Source organism: Cavia porcellus, unplaced genomic scaffold (genome assembly GCF_034190915.1).
Source record: "Cavia porcellus strain 051 isolate PalLab524CR breed Dunkin Hartley unplaced genomic scaffold, mCavPor4.1 scaffold_7, whole genome shotgun sequence".
NCBI classification, from domain to species: domain Eukaryota; kingdom Metazoa; phylum Chordata; class Mammalia; order Rodentia; family Caviidae; genus Cavia; species Cavia porcellus.
In genome coordinates, this window is record NW_026947490.1 from 36,476,654 (window position 1) to 36,498,884 (window position 22,231).

The 22,231-nt window shown below is 54.6% G+C and overlaps 1 protein-coding gene across 3 annotated transcripts; it reads left to right on the forward strand.

Moving 5' to 3' along the window:
• The first annotated feature begins 192 nt into the window (after window positions 1-192).
• On the forward strand, window positions 193-21,555 carry Epn1 (epsin 1). Of its 3 annotated transcripts, none has more exons than XM_004999797.4 (11): window positions 193-333; window positions 3,180-3,509; window positions 7,470-7,719; window positions 17,578-17,702; window positions 18,020-18,094; window positions 18,436-18,519; window positions 19,228-19,531; window positions 19,696-19,806; window positions 19,916-20,002; window positions 20,647-20,904; window positions 20,995-21,555. In XM_004999797.4, the coding sequence occupies exons 2-11, from the start codon at window positions 3,282-3,284 to the stop codon at window positions 21,201-21,203; spliced, it is 1,731 nt and encodes a 576-aa protein (XP_004999854.2). In that variant the 5' UTR covers window positions 193-333; window positions 3,180-3,281; the 3' UTR covers window positions 21,204-21,555. The 3 variants fall into 3 exon arrangements, with proteins under 3 accessions (XP_004999854.2, XP_063108391.1, XP_063108390.1); XM_063252321.1 differs by lacking the exon at window positions 20,995-21,555 and adding an exon at window positions 20,188-20,463 and having other exon boundaries at window positions 20,647-20,776; XM_063252320.1 differs by lacking the exon at window positions 18,020-18,094.
• The last annotated feature ends 676 nt before the right edge of the window (window positions 21,556-22,231 follow it).

The following is a 22,231-nucleotide window of genomic DNA, read 5'->3' on the forward strand; positions in this document are numbered from 1 at the left end:
GGCGGGTTTGGCTGCGGAAGCCGGTGCTGCCAAGGCGGGGCGCGGTGGGGTGGGCGGGGTGCGCGACTACTTCCACTTCCGGTCTATCGCCTACATCGTTTGCTTCCCGTTCCCTCTGAGGCTCCAGACCCCCGCTTGGCTCTCTGCGCCCCTCCTGGGTGCCGGGGCGGCGGAGCCGTCGGCGTGCGGCCCTCCGTGCGTCAGCGCGTGCGCCCGTGAGCGTCTCCGCCGGCGCGTGAGCGTCGCAGCCCGGCGCGCGCCCCCGACGCCGCGGCGGAGTAGGGCAGGGGGCTGGCCGCCATGACCCCCCGAAGCCCTGCGTCGGGGGCTGAGGTGAGCGCTGGCCTGGCCCATGCGGCGCCAGCCGCTCGGGCTCTGTGGCGGGGCCTGGGCCCTGTCGTTGCCGGCTTTCGGCCCTGGGCGCCGGTGTCGGCCTTTGTACCTCTGCGCCCGCCAGGCTCGCCTGGCCCGGCCCGTGGCTTTCCCCGCGGGTCTGTGTCTGTCCGCGGCCCCGCGGGCCCGCCGTCTCTGGGAAGCGTCAGCCCCGGGCGTTCGGGGGTTTTCACAGACGAGGGCTGGAGACAGGGTTGGCCTGGGGCTCTTTCCATCCCTGCCCGGCGTCCGCGTCCGCTGCCAGGGTCTGGACCCGTCTTCCGGGTTGCCGGCGTCTTTCCCCAGCCCTGTCCTCCGGGTGTGTGTCTCTGCCCCCAGCGTCGCGTCTCCCGGCTTCCTTCCCGGAATTGTCCGCTGGGTCTCCGCTCCGCAGCATCTTTCCTCCGGGCTCCGGGTCTCTGGGGAGGTGTGAAGCGCCCAGGCTCCGTCCGGGGTCAGGCCCGCGGCTCGCAGCCGTGTTGGGCTTCTGTTTGCAAAGCCTCGGGTTCCTGGCTTTTGACGTGGACGTGTTCACGGCTCCTTCTGCTCTGGGCCTCTTCGCCTCGAGCCCGGTGTGTTTGTGGAGTGCCTTTTGGTATCAGACGTGGAGGGTGCAGTTGGGACTTAGGGTTTTTATTATGTCTGCGAGATTTTGTTTCACTCAGGAAGCGTTTGATATTTATTGGTCACTTGAGTTCCCCTTGGAGAACTTTGCCATGTCATTTGTAGTTTGCTTAATTTGGTAATTTGCTTTGGATCGATTTAATTTGAAAACCAGCAAATCTTACCTTTGATGTGTTAATAGCATATTTTTTAACACTTGAAGTAAGTGCATGGTATTAAGATAGGGCATCTTCGGAGGGCGCTCTTGGAAGAGTTCTGTGTTTTGCTGATAATAATAGCAGGCAGTGTTACTGAGCCCTACTATCAGTGGGGCACAGAGCCAAGCACTCCATGTACCGTGGTACCTAATCAACAAGCCTGGCAGGTAGAAGTTCTTTTCTTTTTCATAATTGGGGACGTTTCATTTCAGAATCTCAAGGCTTGCTTTGCTGCTATCTGATGTGGTACCCAGGATTTGACCCTAAATCTTGTTTTTTTCCCCAGTATATCCTGTTTTTTCCTGTTTGTTATTTCTCAGTCCTAAAGTTTTTTTTCCATGTTGCTTGCAAGCCTGTGTCAGTCCTCACCTTACTATGTTCCCATGGTTTTGTTGGGTTTTTGTCTCACTGGGTGCCACTCTGCCCAGGTTTCTCTGTGACTTGCCTCTCCCTTTAATTGTCAGTTCCTGTTTTTTCCTTTTTTTTTTTTTTTTGTCTCGGGTATTGAACTCAGGACCTTGCACTTGCCAGACTGGCGCTGTGCCCTTGGCCCTCTTTCCTGTATTTAAGATGGTATTTCTTCATCTTAGTGCATCTTGGGGGACCTATCCTGGACCATGGCTCTTTTTCACAGGGTAATGCCTGAGCTGAGGGCAGCCTCTGGCATTCACCCAACTTTCCCTAGGCTTGGGTCTCCCTTGGGCTCAGTGAGTCCCCTCCACACCTTGGTGGAGAGGCTTGGGCAGGTGCTAGGAGTTCCTTCAGTACCCGGTGCGTCAGTTGTGAGGTGTGTGTCCCCAGGCGAGGGAGGCAGCCTTTGCAGCTCCTTCCACGCCTTGTTCTGTGCAGCAGAGCTTGCCAGGAAGCACAAGAAGGTGCTCAGTGTGAGATAGGTGCTGCAGAAGTGCCTTCCAGATCCTCCTCATTTGTTTGATCCCCACCATTCCATTCTTCATTGTCAGCAAAAGTTAACTTCACCTAGGTTAGTTTAAGAGCATAAGTTTTGAAGAGTTCAAGAGTTTCTTGGGTGGCACCTGCCGTGCCACTCCTGGGATGACCTTGATAAACTGTTTAACCTCCGGAGTCCAGCGTCTTCGTGGTGTGCAGCCTTGAGTGAGATAGTGAGCACCCACTGCCCAGCGAGCTCCTGTGCCCAGCCAGGATGCATCACCTTGGCTGTCACCTTCCTTAGCGCTTCTCCCTGTCTGTGGCTCCCAGAGTCCCTGGGGTCCCCCACCTCTTGCTGCCCTGCAATGGCTTCTTGTCTTGCTGCTGTCTCTTTAGTGCCTTCACTGGCTTGCTGTCCTTGGTGTCCTTGTTCTGCCATGGACACCCCCACCCCCCACCCCCGTTTTCCTTGTCTTGCTTCCTGCAGCATTTCTCTGTGGCTTTCCTGGCCAGCTGCTCTATAGGGAAGAGTCATATCCAGACACGTGGGGTTTCTGCTCTCGTGGGGCTGTGGGTCAGCCTGGGCTACAGAATCAGACACGTGAGTCTGAAGTCATGAGGGTGATGGGCTCTGCAGGTATGGCCCCCAGCGATGGTGCACGTTGAGCAGACTCAAGTGGAGCAATAGTAAGAGTTGCCGAGGCCGAGGCAGTCTGGTGACGTGGCCGGCCAGGCCTCACAGCCTGCCTCCTGTTTGCCAGTTCCTCAGTTCCCTGAATTGTTGTGCACGACCTCATTTGATAGAGAAAGCCAAGGTGTAAAAGCTGGAGCCCACTGTGGTCAGTCCAGCTAAGGAGTAGCTGAGCTGAGGTGGATGCCTGTGCCCATGCTGCTGCCTGTTCTGCCTCGACGAGCAGGGGCCTGAGCAGGAAGGGGCCAGGCACATTTGAGGAACTGAAAGGTGGGTGGGGTGGTTTTTAAGTGGAGGTTAGCAAGGGACCACACCTTCCAGGCCACTGTCAGCATCTGTCCTTTGTGCTGGCCAGCCTGCATCTCCTTTGTGTCTCCAAAGACCTTCTCTCCCTTCTTGGCCTGCAGATGTGGTGATTTGCCAACACCTCGTGCAACTGGCCTCTGCAGGTTGCTGTATCCGTTGATGTCCCGGGGGACCTGTGCCCCTGCGCTGTACCACCCAGCGCCATGTCGACCTCATCACTCCGGCGCCAGATGAAGAACATCGTCCACAACTACTCGGAGGCGGAGATCAAGGTCCGAGAGGCCACCAGCAATGACCCCTGGGGCCCATCCAGCTCCCTCATGTCAGAAATTGCAGACCTCACTTACAATGTGGTAGCCTTCTCGGAGATCATGAGCATGATCTGGAAGCGGCTCAATGACCATGGCAAGAACTGGCGGCATGTCTACAAGGTGAGCGCTGGATGGCAGGGCCCACCGTAGGCAGTGTCCCGTTGCAGTCAGAGGCCCTGCACTCGCATGCAGAGTCCCAAAGGCGACTGGTGGCGTCATCCACCTTGTGTTGTCCAATTGGCAGTGGCTCCTGGTCCCTGCACTCACCAGGTCAAACACAAGGGGCAACACTCAGCACGTTCTCCCTGTGCTTTGAATCAGTGATGGCGAGATGAACACCCAGAACTGCTGAGCTATGGCCAGGCACCGACACTACAGCGACCCTGAATGCCAAGGCTTTAGATTAGAAGGGACAACTCACACATGAATATCTCTGGTCTCAGAAACAAGTCATGTGTGTGCATCAGGTTTGCCACCAGTGTCTTAGCACATGCTGATGGCACTCCTTACTTGGGGAATCTGGCCCAGTGCCCTTGCTGTTCGAGGGGTCAAGGACCAGAACGAAGGTGTGCTCCATGGACCATGATGGGCTACATCTTCCCAAGCTGGGGGGCATCAGCAGGAGTCCAGTGCGTTCGCTTGGGGTCTTGGAATGTGTGGTCTCATGGTGGATTAGTGCCCTCTGGGTGCCTGTCTATCGGTACCAGGATGCTGTCTCCTCATAGCAGCTGAGCCCCTGTTCCCGCAGGCCACTGTGACCCTGAGAGGTGCCTCGGGGCTGTAGGGATCTCCAGCGCCTTGTCCCAGGCGCCAAGAGGAGTCCAGGCAAAGGCTGTGCCTGCAGCAGCTCAGGTGGTGGAGCTTGCTGCCTGCCTTCTGAGTCTCGGTTGCCAAGGGTACTGTCAGACCTAGGATGTGATCATGCTCAGGCTGGTGATTAAAGAGTAGTTTCTCCAGTGTGATGAGACCCTGGTCACACAGGGAAAGCCAGCCTTCCCTTAGGTCAGTCATGTCGCCTTCCCATTCACAGCTGCAGGGCATCCCCTACAAGGCGGTCATTGCCCCTCATTGGTCATTGGTTCCGGGTGATTGCTCTGTCCAAGGGCTTTGCAATGTTGCCCTTTTTCATGGCAGGCCACTGTGGCAGTCTGTGTATGCCTGCTGTTCTCAAGCTTAAGGTGTAGCACTGTAGGGTGTGTGGGGTCGATTGGTGAATGCAGCCCAGGATGGTTACCCTGTCCCTGCTGGTGTGGGCCTTGAGGTGTGCACCTCAGGGTTGGTGGCTGTGCAGGGCTCTCCTCTGTCTCTCTTCTGTCTCTGGGGTGGCTGGGAATGGCCTGCCCTCCCTGCTTCCTGTGCTGGCTGACCCCAGAGACTGCCCACCAAGGTGGGGTGGTCCCTTTGCTTTGGAAGCAGAAATGGCACCCAAAGGGCACCTCCTGTGAGCAGGCATAGGAATGGAGGCCGTTTACTCCCATCCCACAAGCAGGGCAGGCCAAGACTGACTCACAGCACGGCTGAGGCAGGTGCAGGTCACTCCGTGAGGAACTGGCCGCTGTTAGTCCTGCTGAGAACTGGAGAATCCGTGGGAATGGCCCTCACGGGGCCAGGGTGGGCAGGGAGTGGGGCTGAGGGTCCCAAGGGTCCTGAGAGCAGACCTTGGAGACTGGCAGTCTGGGGTGAAGGATAGCGGAGGACAACAGGTGGCCAGTAGTGTGCTATGATGGTGGCACACAGGGCAGGGAAGTGACCAGAGAGGGCAGGGCTAGGTGGGCTGGGTTGCTTCAGAGGGAAATGGAGGGTCCATGCTGGGCTGCACCTTGCATCCCCTACGTCCCTGCCTCCTTGCAGGTGGTCCTGCGTGACGGTAGGAGGCAGCTCCTGTAGGGAGGGCCAGGCTACCGGTGCAGGGAGAGGCTCGGAGCCGTGGAGCAGGGTCTGTGGGTGGTCCTGTGGCCTTGGTCGGGCCCAGCTGACTCTACTAGCCCTTTCCTTTTGAAAGGTAGATTGACGAGATAAAACTTGTCTGTGGTGAAGTCTGCTTTCTAGGTGCCATCCTGTGAGTTCCGAGATGCGTATTGTGTAGCATCTTCGAGGGCAGGCCGCCTAGTCTCCTGTGAGCCTTTGCGGTTCTTTCCTTCTTGGTTCACTTGGTACCCTGCTGCTGCCTGGGCTTGGCTGTGGCTTTGGTCCTGCTCACTCCAGCTGAATCTGAATCCTTGCAGAGCCCTGGGGGGCTGCTATGGGGGGCTACTGCTGTGTGGGACAGGCTCAGGACTGCTGGGTCTGTGGCTGCCGTGGCTTCTGACTGCCACAGCCCCCACCCCTAAAGTGAGTGGCAGGGACACAGCATCTCGGCCTAGTCGCCATCCCCTCAAGGAGGTGCTTGCCCTGTTTCTGTTGGTGTCTAGGGAGGAGGCACCAAGGTGGCTTAGGACTCCTGTGGTGCAGCTGGGGTACAGCCCCAGGAACCCTTTTGACCTTGGGCCCTCGCCTGGTTTCTCTAGGGACTGTGGCCCCTGGTTTTATCTTGAAACATAGGTCAGCAAACTCTAGGCCATGGACCAATCCTGTCTGTCTGCTTTTGTAAATAAAGGTTTATTGGAACACAGCCAGGCTGAATAGTCAAGGCAGAGGCTGTGTGGGCGGAGAGACCAAAGTATCTATCACCTGGCCCATGACGGTAAACGTGCTGATCTGTTTTAAACATTGCCTGTGCTGTGCCAGGGTGGCAGGGACAGAGCTGGGGAGTGAACGGGACTCACCAGCTTCTCCAGGTTTTGGTTTTTAAAGAGCTTGGTGATGGGCAGGCCTCACCCCAAGTGTGGGTGGGGGGATTCCTTCAGAACATCTGGGGCTTTGTCCGTGGGGCATTGTCAGGGGGCTTTGGTCCTGGTCACTTCTCTGTCTCTGTCCAGGCCAGCAGTGACCTGGGGGCTGCAGGTCGCCACTGCTTGCTGCCGCCTGTTTCTCTTGGCTGCGGAGATGGCAGCCGCTGTGTGCATGCTGGTTTCTGGATTCGGTCCCCTGTGGGTGGTATTGGGCTATTTCCAGGTCCCCTGGAACAGCAGCTCCAAAGTCCAGAGCACTCTGAGAACAGAACTTCCTCAGAATCCATCTGGTGCTCAACCCGTGCACCCGAGGTGGGGCCAAGGTGCAGCTGGTCCTGTGTGCGTGACCTTGGCCTCCCTTTGCCGTGTGCCAGACTCTCATGGGGCCTGTCTCTGCCTCTCCTGGGTGTGATGGCATGGGGAAAGGGCTGTGCTTTTCCTGTCTACTTGTTCGTGGAAGCCCTTGCAGGGCCAGTTAGTCCAGCCTCAGGTTCCTGATGTAGCCCTCCTCACATGCTGAGGAGAGCCTTGCCAAGCCTGCTCCTGCCCCTGCCCTTGCCCCCAATCCCTGGGAGCCCTGCCATCCTCTGCAGGACCCCAGTGTGCCTTTCTCTGGGATAGTGGCCAGGGCCTTCTGCAGTCTGAGAGCCGTAGCCCTGCACCTGCTCCGGATATGGGGCCTTGGCCCGGGCTGGTCCGGAGCCCATCAGGGAGGGGATCCCCTGGCAGCATCCTTGAGTCCCTGCCCAGGTGGGCAATGGTGCCACATCATCCTGGGACTCTGGCTCCTTGTGAGCTGTGACCCAAGAGCAGTGGTGTGTCTCACACTTGGGAGCAGACAGAAGCAAAGCGACTGGGCCAGAGTAACTCAGAAGGACACGAGCAGGTTGCTGACAGCTGCCATGGCCTCCTGGTGCCTGCTGAGATAGGAGAGCTCTCCTGCTGGCTGGCTGCCCTCTCAGGGTAATAGTCCAGCAGCATCTGGACCACTTGCTGTGCCGGTGACCCCACCTCTGTCTAGAAGCACAGGCAAAGTCCATGCCCACAAGTACCCTAATCGATAGTCTGCCTGTCTGGTGACAGTTCTCATGCTCTTCCTGGGGGTTCACCTGTTCTGGACACTTGCTGGGTGGCCCTCCACACCAGGGTCTGTCTGAGCACTGTATGGGGATTCTGCTGTGGACAGGGCAGAGTGGGTGGTGGCACTGAACCCAGGGTAGCCGAGTGATGGGCGTGTCCCTGCCCGCAGGCCATGACACTGATGGAATACCTTATCAAGACGGGCTCGGAGCGAGTGTCACAGCAGTGCAAGGAGAACATGTACGCCGTGCAGACGCTGAAGGACTTCCAGTACGTGGACCGAGATGGCAAGGACCAGGGCGTGAACGTGCGTGAGAAGGCCAAGCAGCTGGTAGCCCTGCTGCGGGATGAGGACCGGCTGCGGGAGGAGCGAGCCCATGCACTCAAGACCAAGGAGAAGCTGGCACAGACAGCCACAGGTACAGTCTTTCCTATGGCCTGGCTGCCCCTGCTGCCCTGTCAGGGCTGGTGTGTGAGAGCTTAGGCCAGTGTTCCCACCTGAGACTGTGTGGAGTGCTGCACTGGGCCTTGGGGAGCTTGCGGGCCAGGGTCTTTCCAGAAGGGGATGGGCCAGAGGCCAGCAACCTGGTGAGGGCTGGTGGCTCTGTCAGGGTCCTCAAAGTCTTTAGGTCTGGTTTCTAAGGGCTTTGTTCCCAAGTGGTGGATGCAGCTTGGGATTGGTGACCTGTGTTTAAAAAAATACAGCCTCAGTAGAGGGAGGGGCAGATCTGCACAGATCCCTGCTGCAAGGCATTGGTCTGTCTGGGAGCCTGCTTTGTCATCCAGGCCCGCAGGTCCTGGCCCATGCAGGGACATGCCTATCACCCTAGGAACCGATGGTGGGAAGGGAGCTGTGGGGTCAGCCTGAGGTGTGATCAAGGTGGAAGGAAGGAGGGGGGGTTGTGACGCCAGAGGCTGCTTCAGTATGGCATGTGTGGGGCCACTACTGGCTCCCGCACAGAGACTGCACCAGTGGTATGTGGGGTCCCTGCTTGGCTTCTGGGGAGCTGCTGTATCGGTTGAAGACCTGGGAGCAAAGACCCCAGGGTCGTGGCAGGCACCCCCAGCCACAAGAGTGAGCCCTGCCATGCCCTGCACATGCCTACTCGGTCCCTGAAGTTCTCTGTGTGGCTTCACGTGTCTTAACACGCTCCTATTCTGTTTCTTTCCCAGCCGTATAAAATGTAGACATAAGGCCTTGGCCATGGGCTGTAGTCTCCTGGTCCCCGTCCTAGTGCAATCTTCGAGGACCCACAGGAGTCCCATGGATACCACAACTCGTGTGGCACTTGAAGTTCCTGGGGTGAAGACTAGGAAAGTCAGGGTCAGTGGAGCCCTCTCTCCGGATGGCAGGACAGGAACTGCCCCCTCACTGCAGGGGGGGTTATTTATATATTTAAGAACTGAATGTCACATGGTACCCCTTTGCCTATTGACTCATTGCCTGGATTTTCTAGGGGCTAGGTGTTTTTCTGGGCTGATGCAGCTTCTTATGGCTTTTCCAGGTGCTCTTTGTTCTTGGGGTGGCCATTCCCCAGCCCAGCATGTGTAATCAGTTTCCAGCTTCAGTGGCTCCCAACATACCCATCTCTTTTTGTTTTGTTGAAGCACAGGGTAGGTGGTCAGTTGAAGCTGGAGGAGCTGTGTTTGAAGAACTCTGTAGGAGGCCTTTTTATTTTTGAACCATTTTCATTTTAAATGCAGTTCAAGGATTTTAAGTCTCTGCATTCCACATGAGCAATTAAAAACCTGAGCAGTCCGTTAATCCGTAACAGTGGACAATTGTTAGTGTGGCTGGGAGTTGTCAGAGGCGTTACTGATTGGCGCTTCTTCTATAGCTGACCTTTACCGTGGGGTTGTTTGATGTACCTCTAGTAGTTGTACTTTTTCTGTAGGGTGTCAAGACCAAGTTAAGGGGAGATCTGTATTAACTGCTATCTGTCAAGATCTGTTAGGTCTTAGCTCTTCCGTCACTGCCAGCTGTCTGGATGAGTCACCACTGCTGCTTGACCAAGTTGCCTTCTGTGTAGGCATGAGAAGTTTTTCTTCCTGGTGACTCTCCTTAGGCACACTACACACCCATGGTCACTTTCTCTGTGGCCTGATAATCTTGATCAGAAGACCAGGGATACACTGACTTATTGGATGACAGCAAAGGTTCCCAGGTCCTGGGTCCTCATAGACCTCAAAGAGCCGGAACTAGACTACTGGCTATTCTCCTAGTCTATTTACCTAATGTTTTTTTGGCCTCTAACCCTCAATTGTTGAACATCCAGAAGAAAAGATTGATACCAGTACAGGGGCAGTAAGCTTGACATTATTATCTTACCTAAATATGAAACACCTTAGAATATAAAATAGAACCATTATTTTTCAACAACCATGAGTGTTTTAACACCTGTAGAGTGTTAACAAACAGTTGCATATTTTACACAGAAAATTAGAAATCAAACCTATATACAACATTACAGCATGACAGTCGTGATGAGATTTTGTAACACACCTGAATTTCCATTTTGACATCAAATATTTCCTTTTAGTCAGTCATTCCTAATACTGAACACTTCCCTAACTTGCTGACTGGTAGTGGAATGTATATCTCCTAAGTATTTGTTGCAGGCTGAGATCTGATCTGAAACAAAATGCTGTCACCATAAACTTTAGTCCCTGTTTTACATTTTGGGAAACCTGTACATCTGGAAGCCTGAAATATTTAATATACTGTGAGGTTAATAACAGTTTGTCATAGTCATTTGGAAACATTTGTACGGATATCTTTAAATGAAAAACCTTATTATCTGGAAAATTTAATCTTTTGATGATGACCAATGTGAACACACCACGGTGATATATTTCTAGTAACAGTTATTGGAGCGTATCTCGTAAGGCTAGAGAGATCACTGGGTCTCTGATCAGTGAACAAGGACTGGCTAAGGTTACTCGGTAGCTGATTTCTTATTCATCAGCGGGAGTCCTATCCAGTAATTCCCCCTGACCCCAAGGGGTTTTTGCTTAATCATTTTAGTAATTTTTAAATGTCTTACGAAAAACCCAGTTATAACATTTAACCCATTCATTTTTAAACAACGAGACATCCTTAAGTTCATAATAATATACATGACATTTACACAATCAATTTAAGCATCATTTTGACCCAGCTGACAACCCAGGTGGAATCATACTTTATAAATATATGACCCAAATTAAACTTTGATTAGGGATATAGATCAGCAGCACAACGCCTGCCTTGCAAGTGTAAGGTCGTGAGTTTGAGTCCCTGTGTCAAAAAAACCACAAACCTTTAAATGATTAAATGATCCAAAAATGCAAAAGAAAAGAGAAAAAAATATTGAACTCAAGTAAAAAGAACATCTGTTCACAGAATGGACTAATAGACAGATATGGACAGATGATCTGTACAAATTGGAACAGACACAGAAACAAGCACACAGCTTGTCAGGGTCCACAAGTACTTTCTAAGTTTCTGGGGGCTACTTATACCCTTCTATGATGTCCCTTTGCTGAATAGCCCACTTCTCATGCCCTGAGTCCACTCTAGCACCCCATGCCCAATGTTTCTCAGGTGCTCCGTGCTCCTGGTCCCTCCTGTATGGGCACTTGTGCTTTAGGCTCTGCATGTGAGCAGTCACTAGCTTAGCAGCTCCCAAGAGCAGCTTCACTGACTGGACAGGCAAGACACACAGGACAGGCAGACAAACATCTTAGAAAGTCAGAGTGCACATTTGTGTTTTAGTCAAATTGAGTTACAGTCAGTTTTACGGTTGTAGAATTTGTAACTATAAGTAGACTAGTTAGATTTGTTGGAGGTCATTTAGCAGAGATCTCTTGTAAAAAGAATTTGCCAAGGACAAAATCTTATCTATAATCAACATGTTTTTGTTGTAGGACTGAGCATGCACCCTATCATCTTTTTAGATCTTTGGTTTTATTTTTGGTTACCATCTTCTGGCCATTCTGGTCAGTTAAGATTGCGTGTGGCTTCATTCTTGTCTGTCACCTGTGGCGTGGTCTCCGAGGCATCAGTGTTGTAGGACTCTGTGTCTGCTTCTTGAGGGGTGGAGTCTACTCCTTCTCTGCTTTGGGCCTGTGGCGCAGGTAGGCAACATGCTCTGGCACCCAGCTGGGCCACTCAGCATTTCCTAGGAAAACACAGGCATATTCTCAACCCCAAGTGAGTAGCAGACTGGGACCTTTTACTGTCTAGTATGAAGATGCTTCCAAAGGACCTCTCCTAAGCCTTTTTTTTTCTACCTGATTCAGTTGTCTTTCTGCTGCTTTCTGTAGTTAGGCCTGGATTCACTTCTAGCACCCTTAGTAGAATTAAAAAGTTAGTAGTATAGAGGGCTGGGGATTTAGCTCAGCAGCATAAGCACCTGCCTTGCAAGCAGGCGGTCGTGAGTTCGATCCCTGGTACCGATTAAAAAGAAAAAGACAAAAAAAAAAGTTAGTAGTGTATACTGCTCAGTTAAGTCTGTTATGAGGTGAGCCCACCCTTTTGTTTTGTAATTTAAATTGTGAGTATATTTAATGGTTTTTAGACCTGCGGATCACAAGGAATTTCTGTGGTGAGAGACACATGAAAAGTTTTGCAGAACATGTGAAAGGTAGCACTCGTGTAGACTGGGCTGTTGTCAGTCTTAAGTGCCCGTGGGCAGCCACGTGCATGAAAGGAGTCCAGGTGGTGAGTGATGGCATGCTTGGCCGCTTCCCCAGAGCGAGCAGGAGCAGAGAGAAATCCTGAGAAGGTGTCCACTGGAATGTGGCCCAGCACAGAGAGCCAAACTTGGGAGTGTGAGTGATACCTGTCTGCCAGAGGGATGGACGTGTGACCTGCGGAACTGGTGTCACACAGAAGCAGCTCACAGTCAGTCTGGCCTGTTCTCCACTGAGATGGGCTGTGGGCCAGGCAGAAGCGTCCTGATGGTGTGTGACTGGGGAGGCAGAGGCCTGTGGGTGGCAGCTGAGGGAGCAGCAGGTACAGAAGAGGGTATGCTAGGCAGGCTCCCCAAGGGTGGGTGCCCATCTCCCTGCCCTCCTGCACAGTACAAGAATATTTATAGCCCAGGGACCTCAGCCTCTACAAAGAGACTGCAGCTTCAAGTTGACACAATGTATCAACTATTCCATCCACTGTCATCAACTTGGCAGCCAGATACACTGCTTTAAACCAGTTTGCTCATTTCTAATATGACCTGCTCATTTCTAATATGTTCCAACTTGGACGTGACTGGGTTAGCAATCCTTGAGAACCAGTATTAAGTCTGTCAGCAGTATGTTATCTTAGAATCATCCTTTTGCCCTTGTAGCTGAAACAAGCAACATTGTTTCTCCATTGTCTTGGTCTGGGTCTAACTGCAGGCTCAGTGGAGCTCCCTGGTTCCCTGTCCTGGGGGAGACCTGTGCAAAGTGGTGAGAGGATCAGAAAGCAGTGTTTCTCCTGTTCAGTACCCCTTTAAAATCTGTATCAGTCCAGATAGACTTGTGTGGGTTTGTTTTTTCCCTGCCTTGCTCTGTGCTGTTTTCCCATTTCTTCCCAATGTGTGAATTTATAGTTTCTTCTTCTAGAAACAAACTCAAGAAATTTAGCAAGCTATGTAGTGTCAGTGTATTGAGAAGTAAAAATTTGGTATAAGAAAGCAAAAAGGACCTAAATAAACATAGTTACATAGATCATGAATTTGGGGCAAGTACCCCTGAAATAAACAAGTTTGAGAATTTACACTATCAGATATCCCACTGCAAAGCCGTAGTGAGACAGTGATATGCTAGAACCAGCCTATTATCAGCTCGTACTGAATGTTTAGAAGTTTCATGGGTTAGTTGTCACGTTAATTATTTGAAATTGTCTTTTGTGAGAGTATTTTGTAAACAAAAATCAGCAAACCACAAATAAGGACCATATCACCTTAGCTACTAGAAGTCTGCCGTGCAGAGCTGGGCCAGGCATCTCCTTGGCCAGGCTGTTGCAGGCCCTGATTGGACTTTTCTGGAACAGGCAGGCCTTCCACATTAGTTCTGAGTCTACATCGAGTGGCCCAGGATATCTCATCTACACTGTGCACAGAGAGAAGAGGGCTTTGCTGGAGGGACAGGTAGTTGTTGTGCTGCCCTAAAGGTGCAGCAGAGCCACCTCAAAGTGTCCCCCCACAACAAAACCAAGCAGCCTTGTTCTCCCCCTTCCCTTTAGGCCATGGGCTAATGACCCCAGTGAGAGCTGCTCCTAGGGCAATACCTGTATTTACAAGGGACCGGATCATCTCAATGTAGCACTGAGATGGGCTCTTTGTGGGCTCTTAAGGCTTCTTTACACCATTTGTTTGTGTTTTCAAAAGCCAGCTGTGGAACTGTTAACTTACTGGCTTCTTTGTCACTTAGAATTCTCTCACTGGCTCGCAGTAAGCATGCTGCCAAATCCTGAAATGGTTCCTCTGGACTCTGAGGAACAGAAGTCAAATCCAGGGAGGTCGCACTCCTCAAAGGGAGCTGCCTCCAGGCTCTCCTGGCTGCTATTCTAACTTGCTCAAATACCTAACTTGCTCAAATACTTGTATGTCAAAAGCAAGCTGTCTGCCAGTAGCAGCAAAGACACCTTTCCCAATCAACATATCTATTGTAATAGCTATGTTCTGAGCAGTATTGCGGTGGCCTGGTCTGTGCACAATTCAAAAAAATTCCTTTCCACAACAAATATTCCCTTGGATTTAAACATGTTTTAGCTACGCCTTTCCAATCATGTCCTAGGAGCTCTGTGAAACCCAAGGTAATGGAGCTGAGGATCATAGTTATTGGTAGTATGTTTTAATTCTTTCAGTGACGTGAAAGGTACCACTTCAATGCAAGGCATAGTAGCTCACACCTGTAATCTTAGCATATGGGAGGCTGAGGCAGGAGGGTTGCTGTGAGTTCGAGGCAAGCCTGGGCTATGCAGTGAGTTCAAGGCCAGTCTGAACTGCATAGTGAAACCCTGTCTCAAAAAAAAAAAAGTCACCGCTTCATGACTACGTGTAACTTGTCCCAGGTTATCAGCAGCTTGAAGTTCTGTCACTGAGAAACCCTCCATGGACTCCTCACCCATACGGCCTCACTTAGTGCCACTTACAAGGGAGACAGAGAAACCGGCTCTGCTCCCCAGAAGGGAGGTTCCCAAGTGTGCTGCAGCAGCACTTACCTGAGCCGAGGGGAAAGACCCCTCTCTCCTCCACCACTCCTGCCTCATCTAACTGAGCAAAGCCAGAGGAGGGGTTTCTGTGCTTCCACCTTCTTTGTCCTGCTCAGGACTTAGTTTTAAAATAATTCCTGAAGCCAACTCTTTTGTGGTTGTCTCAACAAATTTAGGATTATTAATCTAATCCAGGCCACAGAAGGAATGTAAATATTGGAATCAAGCATGCAGCAGACATTTCTGTAGCTTTCTGTGCTTTGTGAGAACCTGTTTGTCGCATGTTTTACACCTGATCTGGGCTCAGTACTGGACTCAGTATTGAGAATATCAGTACACAATATTGATGATACTGATGGCCTGGAAAGGCCTCCCTCCCTTTTCTGCATGCCCTGGAGGGAGGCGTCCTCACCTGTTAACCGACCTACCCCTCCTACCCTGAGCGCCTGGTCAGCTGCCATTTGCTGCCACCTGCACGGGCTTGAGGTTCCTGGGGTGAGGACCATGAAGAGCAGCAAGAAGGTGCAGAAGGAGAGATGAGACTCAGCAAGCCTGAGTCTGGTGGAACCCTCTCTCCAGGTGGGAGGGCAGGAACTACCGCTTGCTGTAGGAGTGTTTGTTTATACATTCAGCAACATGTTAGTGTCTCATGGTACCCTACTGTCTTGCAGCCCACTGTGTGGATTGTCTAGGGGCTTGTTGTCCATGGCTTCCCTAGACACTTTTTGTTCCTGAGACAGCTGTGCTCCAGCCCTGCACATGTGATGGGTTTCCATCTGCAACTGCTCCCCACTTGAGGGGATAGGGACAGGGACTTGAAGGGTTGGCATGGTTAGGGCCTCAAGATGTGCAGAGGGGCCTTAGTCCCAGCATTTGCCTGCACATGCCCAGGGCTGACCTGGCTGGGTGTAGCCTAGGACCTGGGGAGCCCAGAAGCCAGGTCCGAGCCCAATGTGCTGTAGGGAGGTGGGGCAGAAGGGGGGGCCTACCCTTGATCCGGCCCGTGGATCAAGGCCATGGTCCTCGCCTGGAGAGGGGACAGGAATGGGGGGCTGGGCAAGAGAAAAGAGAGATGGAGACAAGGTGGGATTTTATTCAGTTCTCGTTTATTCTTAAAATGGCTACAACTTATATAGGGTGGAGGTGGGCCAATGGGGCAGGAAGAGGGCATGGAGTGTTATCTGATAGGTCATCGTCATATCCGGATATATGATGTAAGCAGGAGAGGATTATGGGTAATGTAGGCAGACATGAGGATCATGGGAAATGTAGGCGGACACAGCAGAGGCCTGCAGGAGGGCGAGATAAGGTGGCAGCAGTGAGATATGCCGCTCCCTACATCTCCTCCCTTTTTATTATATTTTTTAGGAGTATGGCAGGTCCTGTGAGGACAGCGCCTGTCTTGGGTCAAGGACTCTTCATATGTACCCAATCGAGCCTTACCCATCGTGGGCCTGCAGGACAGCAGTTGGTCCTGTGCCTGTCTTAGGTGGTAGATGGCGTAACATATGTGTCCTAGTTGTCTGTCTCTGGCTGCCTGTCCAGTGCCTCAGGGCATTGGGGCCACATCATTATGTGGACCAGTGGTAGATGTTTTTTCCCGATAAGTTTGTTGTTTTGTCATCTCCAATTGATGGTAATGTACTTGAATGGGCTTTGCCATAAATGCGTCAATCCTGTTATTAAGGAGTGAAATGATCCTCTGGAAAATACAAGGGCCTACAGTAAGGAGTAGCAATAAAGCAGCCAGGGGTCCCAAGAGGGGGGCAATGTAAGGGAAGAGACTCCCCCACATGGAAGAGAAGGTCATTTCTCCGAGGCACTCCTTTTTCTCTCTTTGAGGCGCTCTCTTAGTTTAGTCATGGACTCTGATGACTCCTGAGTGGTCGGCATAAAAACAGCATTTTTCTTTGAGAGCAGCACATAAGCCACCCTCCTTCATAAATAGGAGGTCTAGTCCTCTTTTATTTTGTAGGACTACCTCAGATAAAGATGTCAGAGATGCTTGTAAAGCCACCATGGACACACTGAATGTATAAACTGAAAGTACTGAAGCAAGTCTTTAGTCTTGACCTTGATCCCTCTAATCTTGAGTGCCTCCCTGAGGCTGTGGACAAACAATTTGTGTTTACTCAGTGCTTGCCCCATGCCAGTAGAGAGATAAGATCCGTTTACCTACCGTGATTTAGGTGAGATGTAAGGTGGCCATCTGCATGGATCACAGGGACAAAGCCCTTGATTTGGTCACGCTGGCCAGCGCTTTACTCTCATGAACGGTCCCGCGTCGTTATCCCTCGTGCCAGGTTGAGCCCCAAATTGGGCGCCACTTGATCCAGCCTGCAGATCAAGGCCGTGGTCCTCGCCTGGATAGGGGACGGGGATGGGGGGGCTGGGCAAGAGAAAAGAGAGATGGAGACAAGGCGGGATTTCATTCAAGTCTCATTTATTCTTAAAATGGCTACCACTTATATAGGGTGGAGGTGGGCCAATGGAGCAGGAAGAGGGCACAGAGTGTTATCTGATAGGTCACCGTCACATCCGCATATATGACGTAAGCAGGAGAGGATTATGGATAATGTAGGCAGACATGAGGATCATGGGAAATGTAGGCGGACACGGCAGAGGCCCACAGGAGGGTGAGATAAAGTGGCAGCAGTGAGATATGTCGCTCCCTACAAACTCTGCGCAGGGCCTGGGCAGTGTAGGATGTCCCTGGAGGGGTGTTGAGAGGTGCTATTCAGAGGCAAGCACTCAGCCCTCCTGGGCCCTGGTAGACTTCTCCCTCCTGCTGGCCCCAGAGGCAGCCTGGCTCCCATGGACCTGCTGTCGTTTCTCTGCTGCAGGACCCAAGAGGCTCTTTGTCCACCCTGTTGCTTTCTGCTGGAGCCTGGGTCCCACAGTCTGGACAGCTGCTGTCCTCCCCCTGCTGGAACCCAGGCCTCCTGGACCGTGCAGGGAGCTTTCACCTCCTTGTTGCCCGGGGTACAAGGGCTCAGTCTGGGTGGGGCTTCCCTGTGTCCCCACAGTGTCACCTAACCCTACCCTAGGTGGCCTTGTGCTTCCCATTTTCTGTCTCACGGTCTCCCCTCACCCCTAGCCTCCTCGGCAGCCGTGGGCTCGGGGCCCCCACCTGAGGCGGAGCAGGCCTGGCCGCAGAGCAGCGGGGAGGAGGAGCTGCAGCTACAGCTGGCCCTGGCCATGAGCAAGGAAGAGGCCGACCAGGTACCAAAGCAGCGTAGGCCCAGGTGGTCCTGCCATGTTGTCTCCATGCCTTGTTCATCACCTCGTCTTCATGCCGCTTCCCTGCTCTCTGGGCCCTGGCTCTCTGGTCCTCTGTCCCCTCGCCTCCGTCTCTGCTGGTCCCCCTGAATTTGGGGGCTGTGGCCCCCCTCTCGGGCCCTGTGCCCCTGTCTTTCTTGCTCTCTCTCTCTCTCGCTTTTGCTCTCGCTCTCTCTTGCTCTTGCTCTGTCTCTGTCTTTCCCCATTTGCCGGCAGTGGCTCCAGCTGACCCTCTCCCACCCCTTACACTCTTCCCTCAGCCGCCGTCCTGCGGCCCCGAGGATGATGTCCAGCTCCAGCTGGCCCTTAGTTTGAGCCGAGAGGAACACGATAAGGTCAGCGTGGCCTCCCTGCTGTCCCTGTGGTCCCTCCCCCACAGTGGCCCTCAGTACCCAGGGCTGCAGGAACTGCCGGAGCCTGGGCAGCACAGAGGGCCCAGTGTCATGTGCCCCTAGATGGCCCGCCCTCCTGGTCCTCATGGTGCCCATGTTGCCCCACCCTGTGCCTCCTGCCACTCCCACCCCATACCACCCTGGGCATCCCCATCTTATTCATTCTGGTTCACTTGCCCACCTCATATCAATGTCAGTCACTGTGGTTGGAAGCTGGTGGTGGCGCAGTGCAAGGGCCCTGGCCCTGTGCTCAGCCTGGTGCTGCCACTGCTTCCGGCCTGCAGGAGGAGCGGATCCGGCGGGGAGATGACCTGAGGCTGCAGATGGCCATTGAGGAGAGCAAGCGGGAGACGGGGGGCAAGGAGGAGGTAAGTGGCTCCCTCCATCCCGCCTCTGCAGTAGGCGTCCCATGCCCCTGGCCTCTGTGGTGTGCTTTACTGGGGCTCAGGGCTCAGGGCCTGGCTGTTCCTTGGCTGGCTGCCCCCTGGCCTCCATGGGCTCTAGGTGTTTTCTGGGTGCTGTGGGTGCTGCTTGCACCCCAAGGGCAGGTGGGCCCAAGGTCAACCAGTGAGGCTGCTGGCTGGCCTTTTAAATTTGTCCTGGGGGTGGAACGCAGGGCACTCACCCTAAGCTATATCGTCAGCACCTGTTGTTTGGTTTTGAGACTGGATCTCTCTTAAGTTGCCCAGAAACAGTTTGAGCTTTTAGTCCTCCTGCCTCATCCTCCTTAGTGCTGGGATTATGGACATGCACCACTGTGCTGGCCACAGGGATGTTTCTCAGTGGCCGTGCTTCTCCCTGTGGGGCATGGCTCGGTGCTGAGGGCTGGGCCTGGGGTGGGCTTCTGCCGTCTCAGAGGCGGGGCTCTGAGCTGTGTGAGAGTCATGCTGGATGCTGCGCCCTGGGGTGAGGGCTTTGATGGTGGGGCTGGGCTGTGGGTGGTGGATGGACTTGGCGACAGGGTAGAGGACTGTGGTGTTCAGTCTCCCAGGACTGGCCCAGCCCTGTGTAGCCACCTAGGTACCCATGGTTGTCACAGGCTGTGTCTTGATACTGCTTCCCGCTCTCTCCCCAAGTCGTCTCTCATGGACCTCGCTGATGTCTTCTCTGCCCCGGCTCCTGCGCCAGCTTCGGACCCCTGGGCAGGCCCAGCACCCATCACGGTTGCTGTCCCTGCAGCTGCCCCCACGTCAGACCCCTGGGGGACACCCACTGTTCCCCCAGCTGCTGACCCTTGGGGTGGTCCGGCCCCCACGCCGGCCTCTGGGGACCCCTGGAGGCCTGTTGCCTCCTCGGGGCCCTCAGTGGACCCCTGGGGTGGGACCCCAGCCCCTGCAGCCGGAGAGGGGCCCACACCAGACCCATGGGGAGGCTCCGAGGGTGAGTCTGTGCCTGTCCTGCTGCAGCCCTGTGCTGGCGCTTGAGGAAGTGGGGTGTCTGGACACTGGGAGGCCTGATCAGGTGCCTGGGAGGGCATGGGGCCTCTGGGGGCAGAGTCCTAAGAGGAGAGACTGCCAGCCCCTCACACTACCTTCCTCACCCAGTTGGGGCCCCCATCAGTGGACCTCCAGCCTCGGACCCCTGGGCGCCAGCGCCAGCCTTCTCAGACCCCTGGGGAGGGTCACCTGCCAAGCCCAACACGAATGGCACTGCAGGTACCGATGGCAGAGCAGGGGTGGACCTCAGGGTTCTGCTTCTGGAGGCTGAGGGGCAGTGGCCTGGTGGGCACTGAGTGGGCACTGAGTAGCCCCCTGGACCCTACAGCGGTCGGAGGCTTCGATACAGAGCCTGATGAGTTCTCAGACTTTGACCGACTCCGTACGGCCCTGCCAGCTTCGGGGAGCAGTACTGGTGAGCCCCAACGCCCCCCCCCCCCGCTGGACCCTTGGGCTCTTCCAGGTGAGAGATTGGGGTCAGGATGAGAGGACCGGCTAGTGGAAGCGAAGTACTTTGGGGTGGAGCGATTCCCACAGAGTGTGACTGTCCAAGGCACCCTCTTGTCCCACTCACCCTCCTGGCTTTGGTAACCTTTCCAGCAGGATGGAAATCTGGCCCACCCCCTCCTGCCGGGCAGGGCCCCGCCACTCAGGCTGCTCAGGCCAGTCCCCCTCAGCAACTGCACGTATCCAAGGCAGCTGGTCCCTGGGCGTCCTGGAACACACGGGTTACTGCTGGAGGTGCCGTTGGCACACTGTGGATGCAGCTTTTCTGCTGCCTCTGCGCCCCACCTCTCCGCAGACCAGCAGTGGGCCTGCAGTTTCCCTGTCCCCTGCTTCCCTGTGCCACCTGAGACTTCTCCCATCAGCTGAAAGGTCAGCACCTGAGCCAGCAGAGGTTGATAGCCTGCAGGTCCCTGAGCCCAGGGTGGTATCTCCCCTGTAGTTTTCTAGAGCCCCACAACCAGTGAGCTGCATGGGGGCCCTTGGAAACTGCAGCTGGCTGTCCTGTATCCGGCACCTCTGTTCTCTGACCCCGAGCCCTCCTGCCCCTTCCAGGTGAGCTGGAGCTGCTAGCAGGAGAGGTGCCTGCCTGCAGCCCTGGGGCCTTTGACATGAGTGGGGTCGGAGGTTCCCTGGCCGAGGCTGTGGGGAGCCCCCCACCTGCAGCCGCCCCAGCCCCCACGCCCCCAACTCGGAAGACCCCAGAGTCCTTCCTGGGCCCCAACGCAGCCCTCGTGGACCTGGACTCCCTGGTGAGCCGGCCGGGCCCTGCACCACCTGGAACCAAGGCCTCGAATCCCTTCCTGCCAAGTGGTGAGCTGGGGGCAGGCGTCCCCGCCTTGCCTGCCTGAATGTCCCCAAGGTGTGGTGCCCACTCACTTCTCCCATCTTCTCTCCCCACAGGAGCCCCAGCCACCGGCCCCTCAATCACCAACCCCTTTCAGCCCACACCCCCTGCGACGCTCACCCTGAATCAGCTCCGCCTCAGTCCTGTGCCCCCTGTCCCTGGGGCACCGCCCACCTATATATCTCCCCTGGGTGGGGGCCCTGGCCTGCCACCCATGATGCCCCCTGGACCCCCTGCGCCAAACACTAACCCCTTCCTTCTCTAATCCGGGAGGGAGGGGCCTGGCGGGAGACGAGGCTCTACCCCGTCCTTGAGATCAGTGTTGTGAGTGCATGTGAATCGGGGCGTCCCAGTGCCCTCCCTCCCGGGCCCATTCACACTACACCCCTTTCCTACATCCCCATTCACCTCCCCTGAGAGACTGGACATGGGACTGGGCAGCCAAGGAGGACCCCTGTCCGTGGCATTATAAGGGGGAGGACAGCTGGGGTCCCCCATTCATTCCTCCCTCCAGATTGCCCCCAATCAGTGTTTGAGCCTCATTCCCCTTTTCACCCCTTGGTGAATCCTTGGTGATGATTTTGGCAACTTCGGGAATAAATGGCAGTTCTCATGGGCATGGCTCCCCAGCCCTTCCTGGCTTCATGTAGCAGTTCCAGGGCTAGTGGCAGTTCCAGTGGAGCCCCCAGACACCAGGCACCTTGGGCAGGGTCCTCGGGAACAAGGTGGTCCCAGGGGTAGCTGAGGAGAAAGAGGTGGCGGTGGTGCTGGTATTGTGCTCAAGCCTGTGGGCCTGACCTGTGCCCTCTTCACCCTACTGGCTGAACCCCCAGCAGCTGACCAGAGCTGCCCCAGCAGGGGTGCTGGTGTCCCCACATGCAGACTCACTACCCTCTGCTACCCAGCTGCGGCAGGGCCCCCCTGTCCTCTCTCGATGTGTGGCTGTGCCTTGAGAGGTTGCCTGCTACTTCAGGCCGGGCCATGCCTCTCCGGTGCAGCTGGGTAGGTGCCTGACCAGGGAGTTCCACTTCATTCCTGGGGAGCTAGGGACCCATCACAGACCTGGCAGCACCCAGGCCGTGAGAAGGTACCTAGAGGGTGCAAGACACCCTTGCTTCCTGGTGTGGGGTTGGGGCAGAGGTGTATGAGCCTTAGTCTTGATGTGCCCTGGGTGACACATGCAGAGTTCCACAGGGTGATGAGTGCCGGGTAGGGAAGGCTTTGGGGAGTAAATGGGGTTCGCTGGTGGCAGGGGCCAGGGGTCCGGCAGCCCAAGGCCACCTGTGTGTGCAG

Coding starts and splice junctions, on each gene's coding strand:
- Epn1 (XM_004999797.4), top strand. CDS start 3,282: ATGTCGACCTCATCACTCCGGCGCCAGATGAAGAACATCGTCCACAAC. Junction 18,095..18,435: donor GCCGAGAGGAACACGATAAG/GTCAGCGTGGCC, acceptor TCCGGCCTGCAG/GAGGAGCGGATCCGGCGGGG. Junction 20,003..20,646: donor AGCTTCGGGGAGCAGTACTG/GTGAGCCCCAAC, acceptor TGCCCCTTCCAG/GTGAGCTGGAGCTGCTAGCA.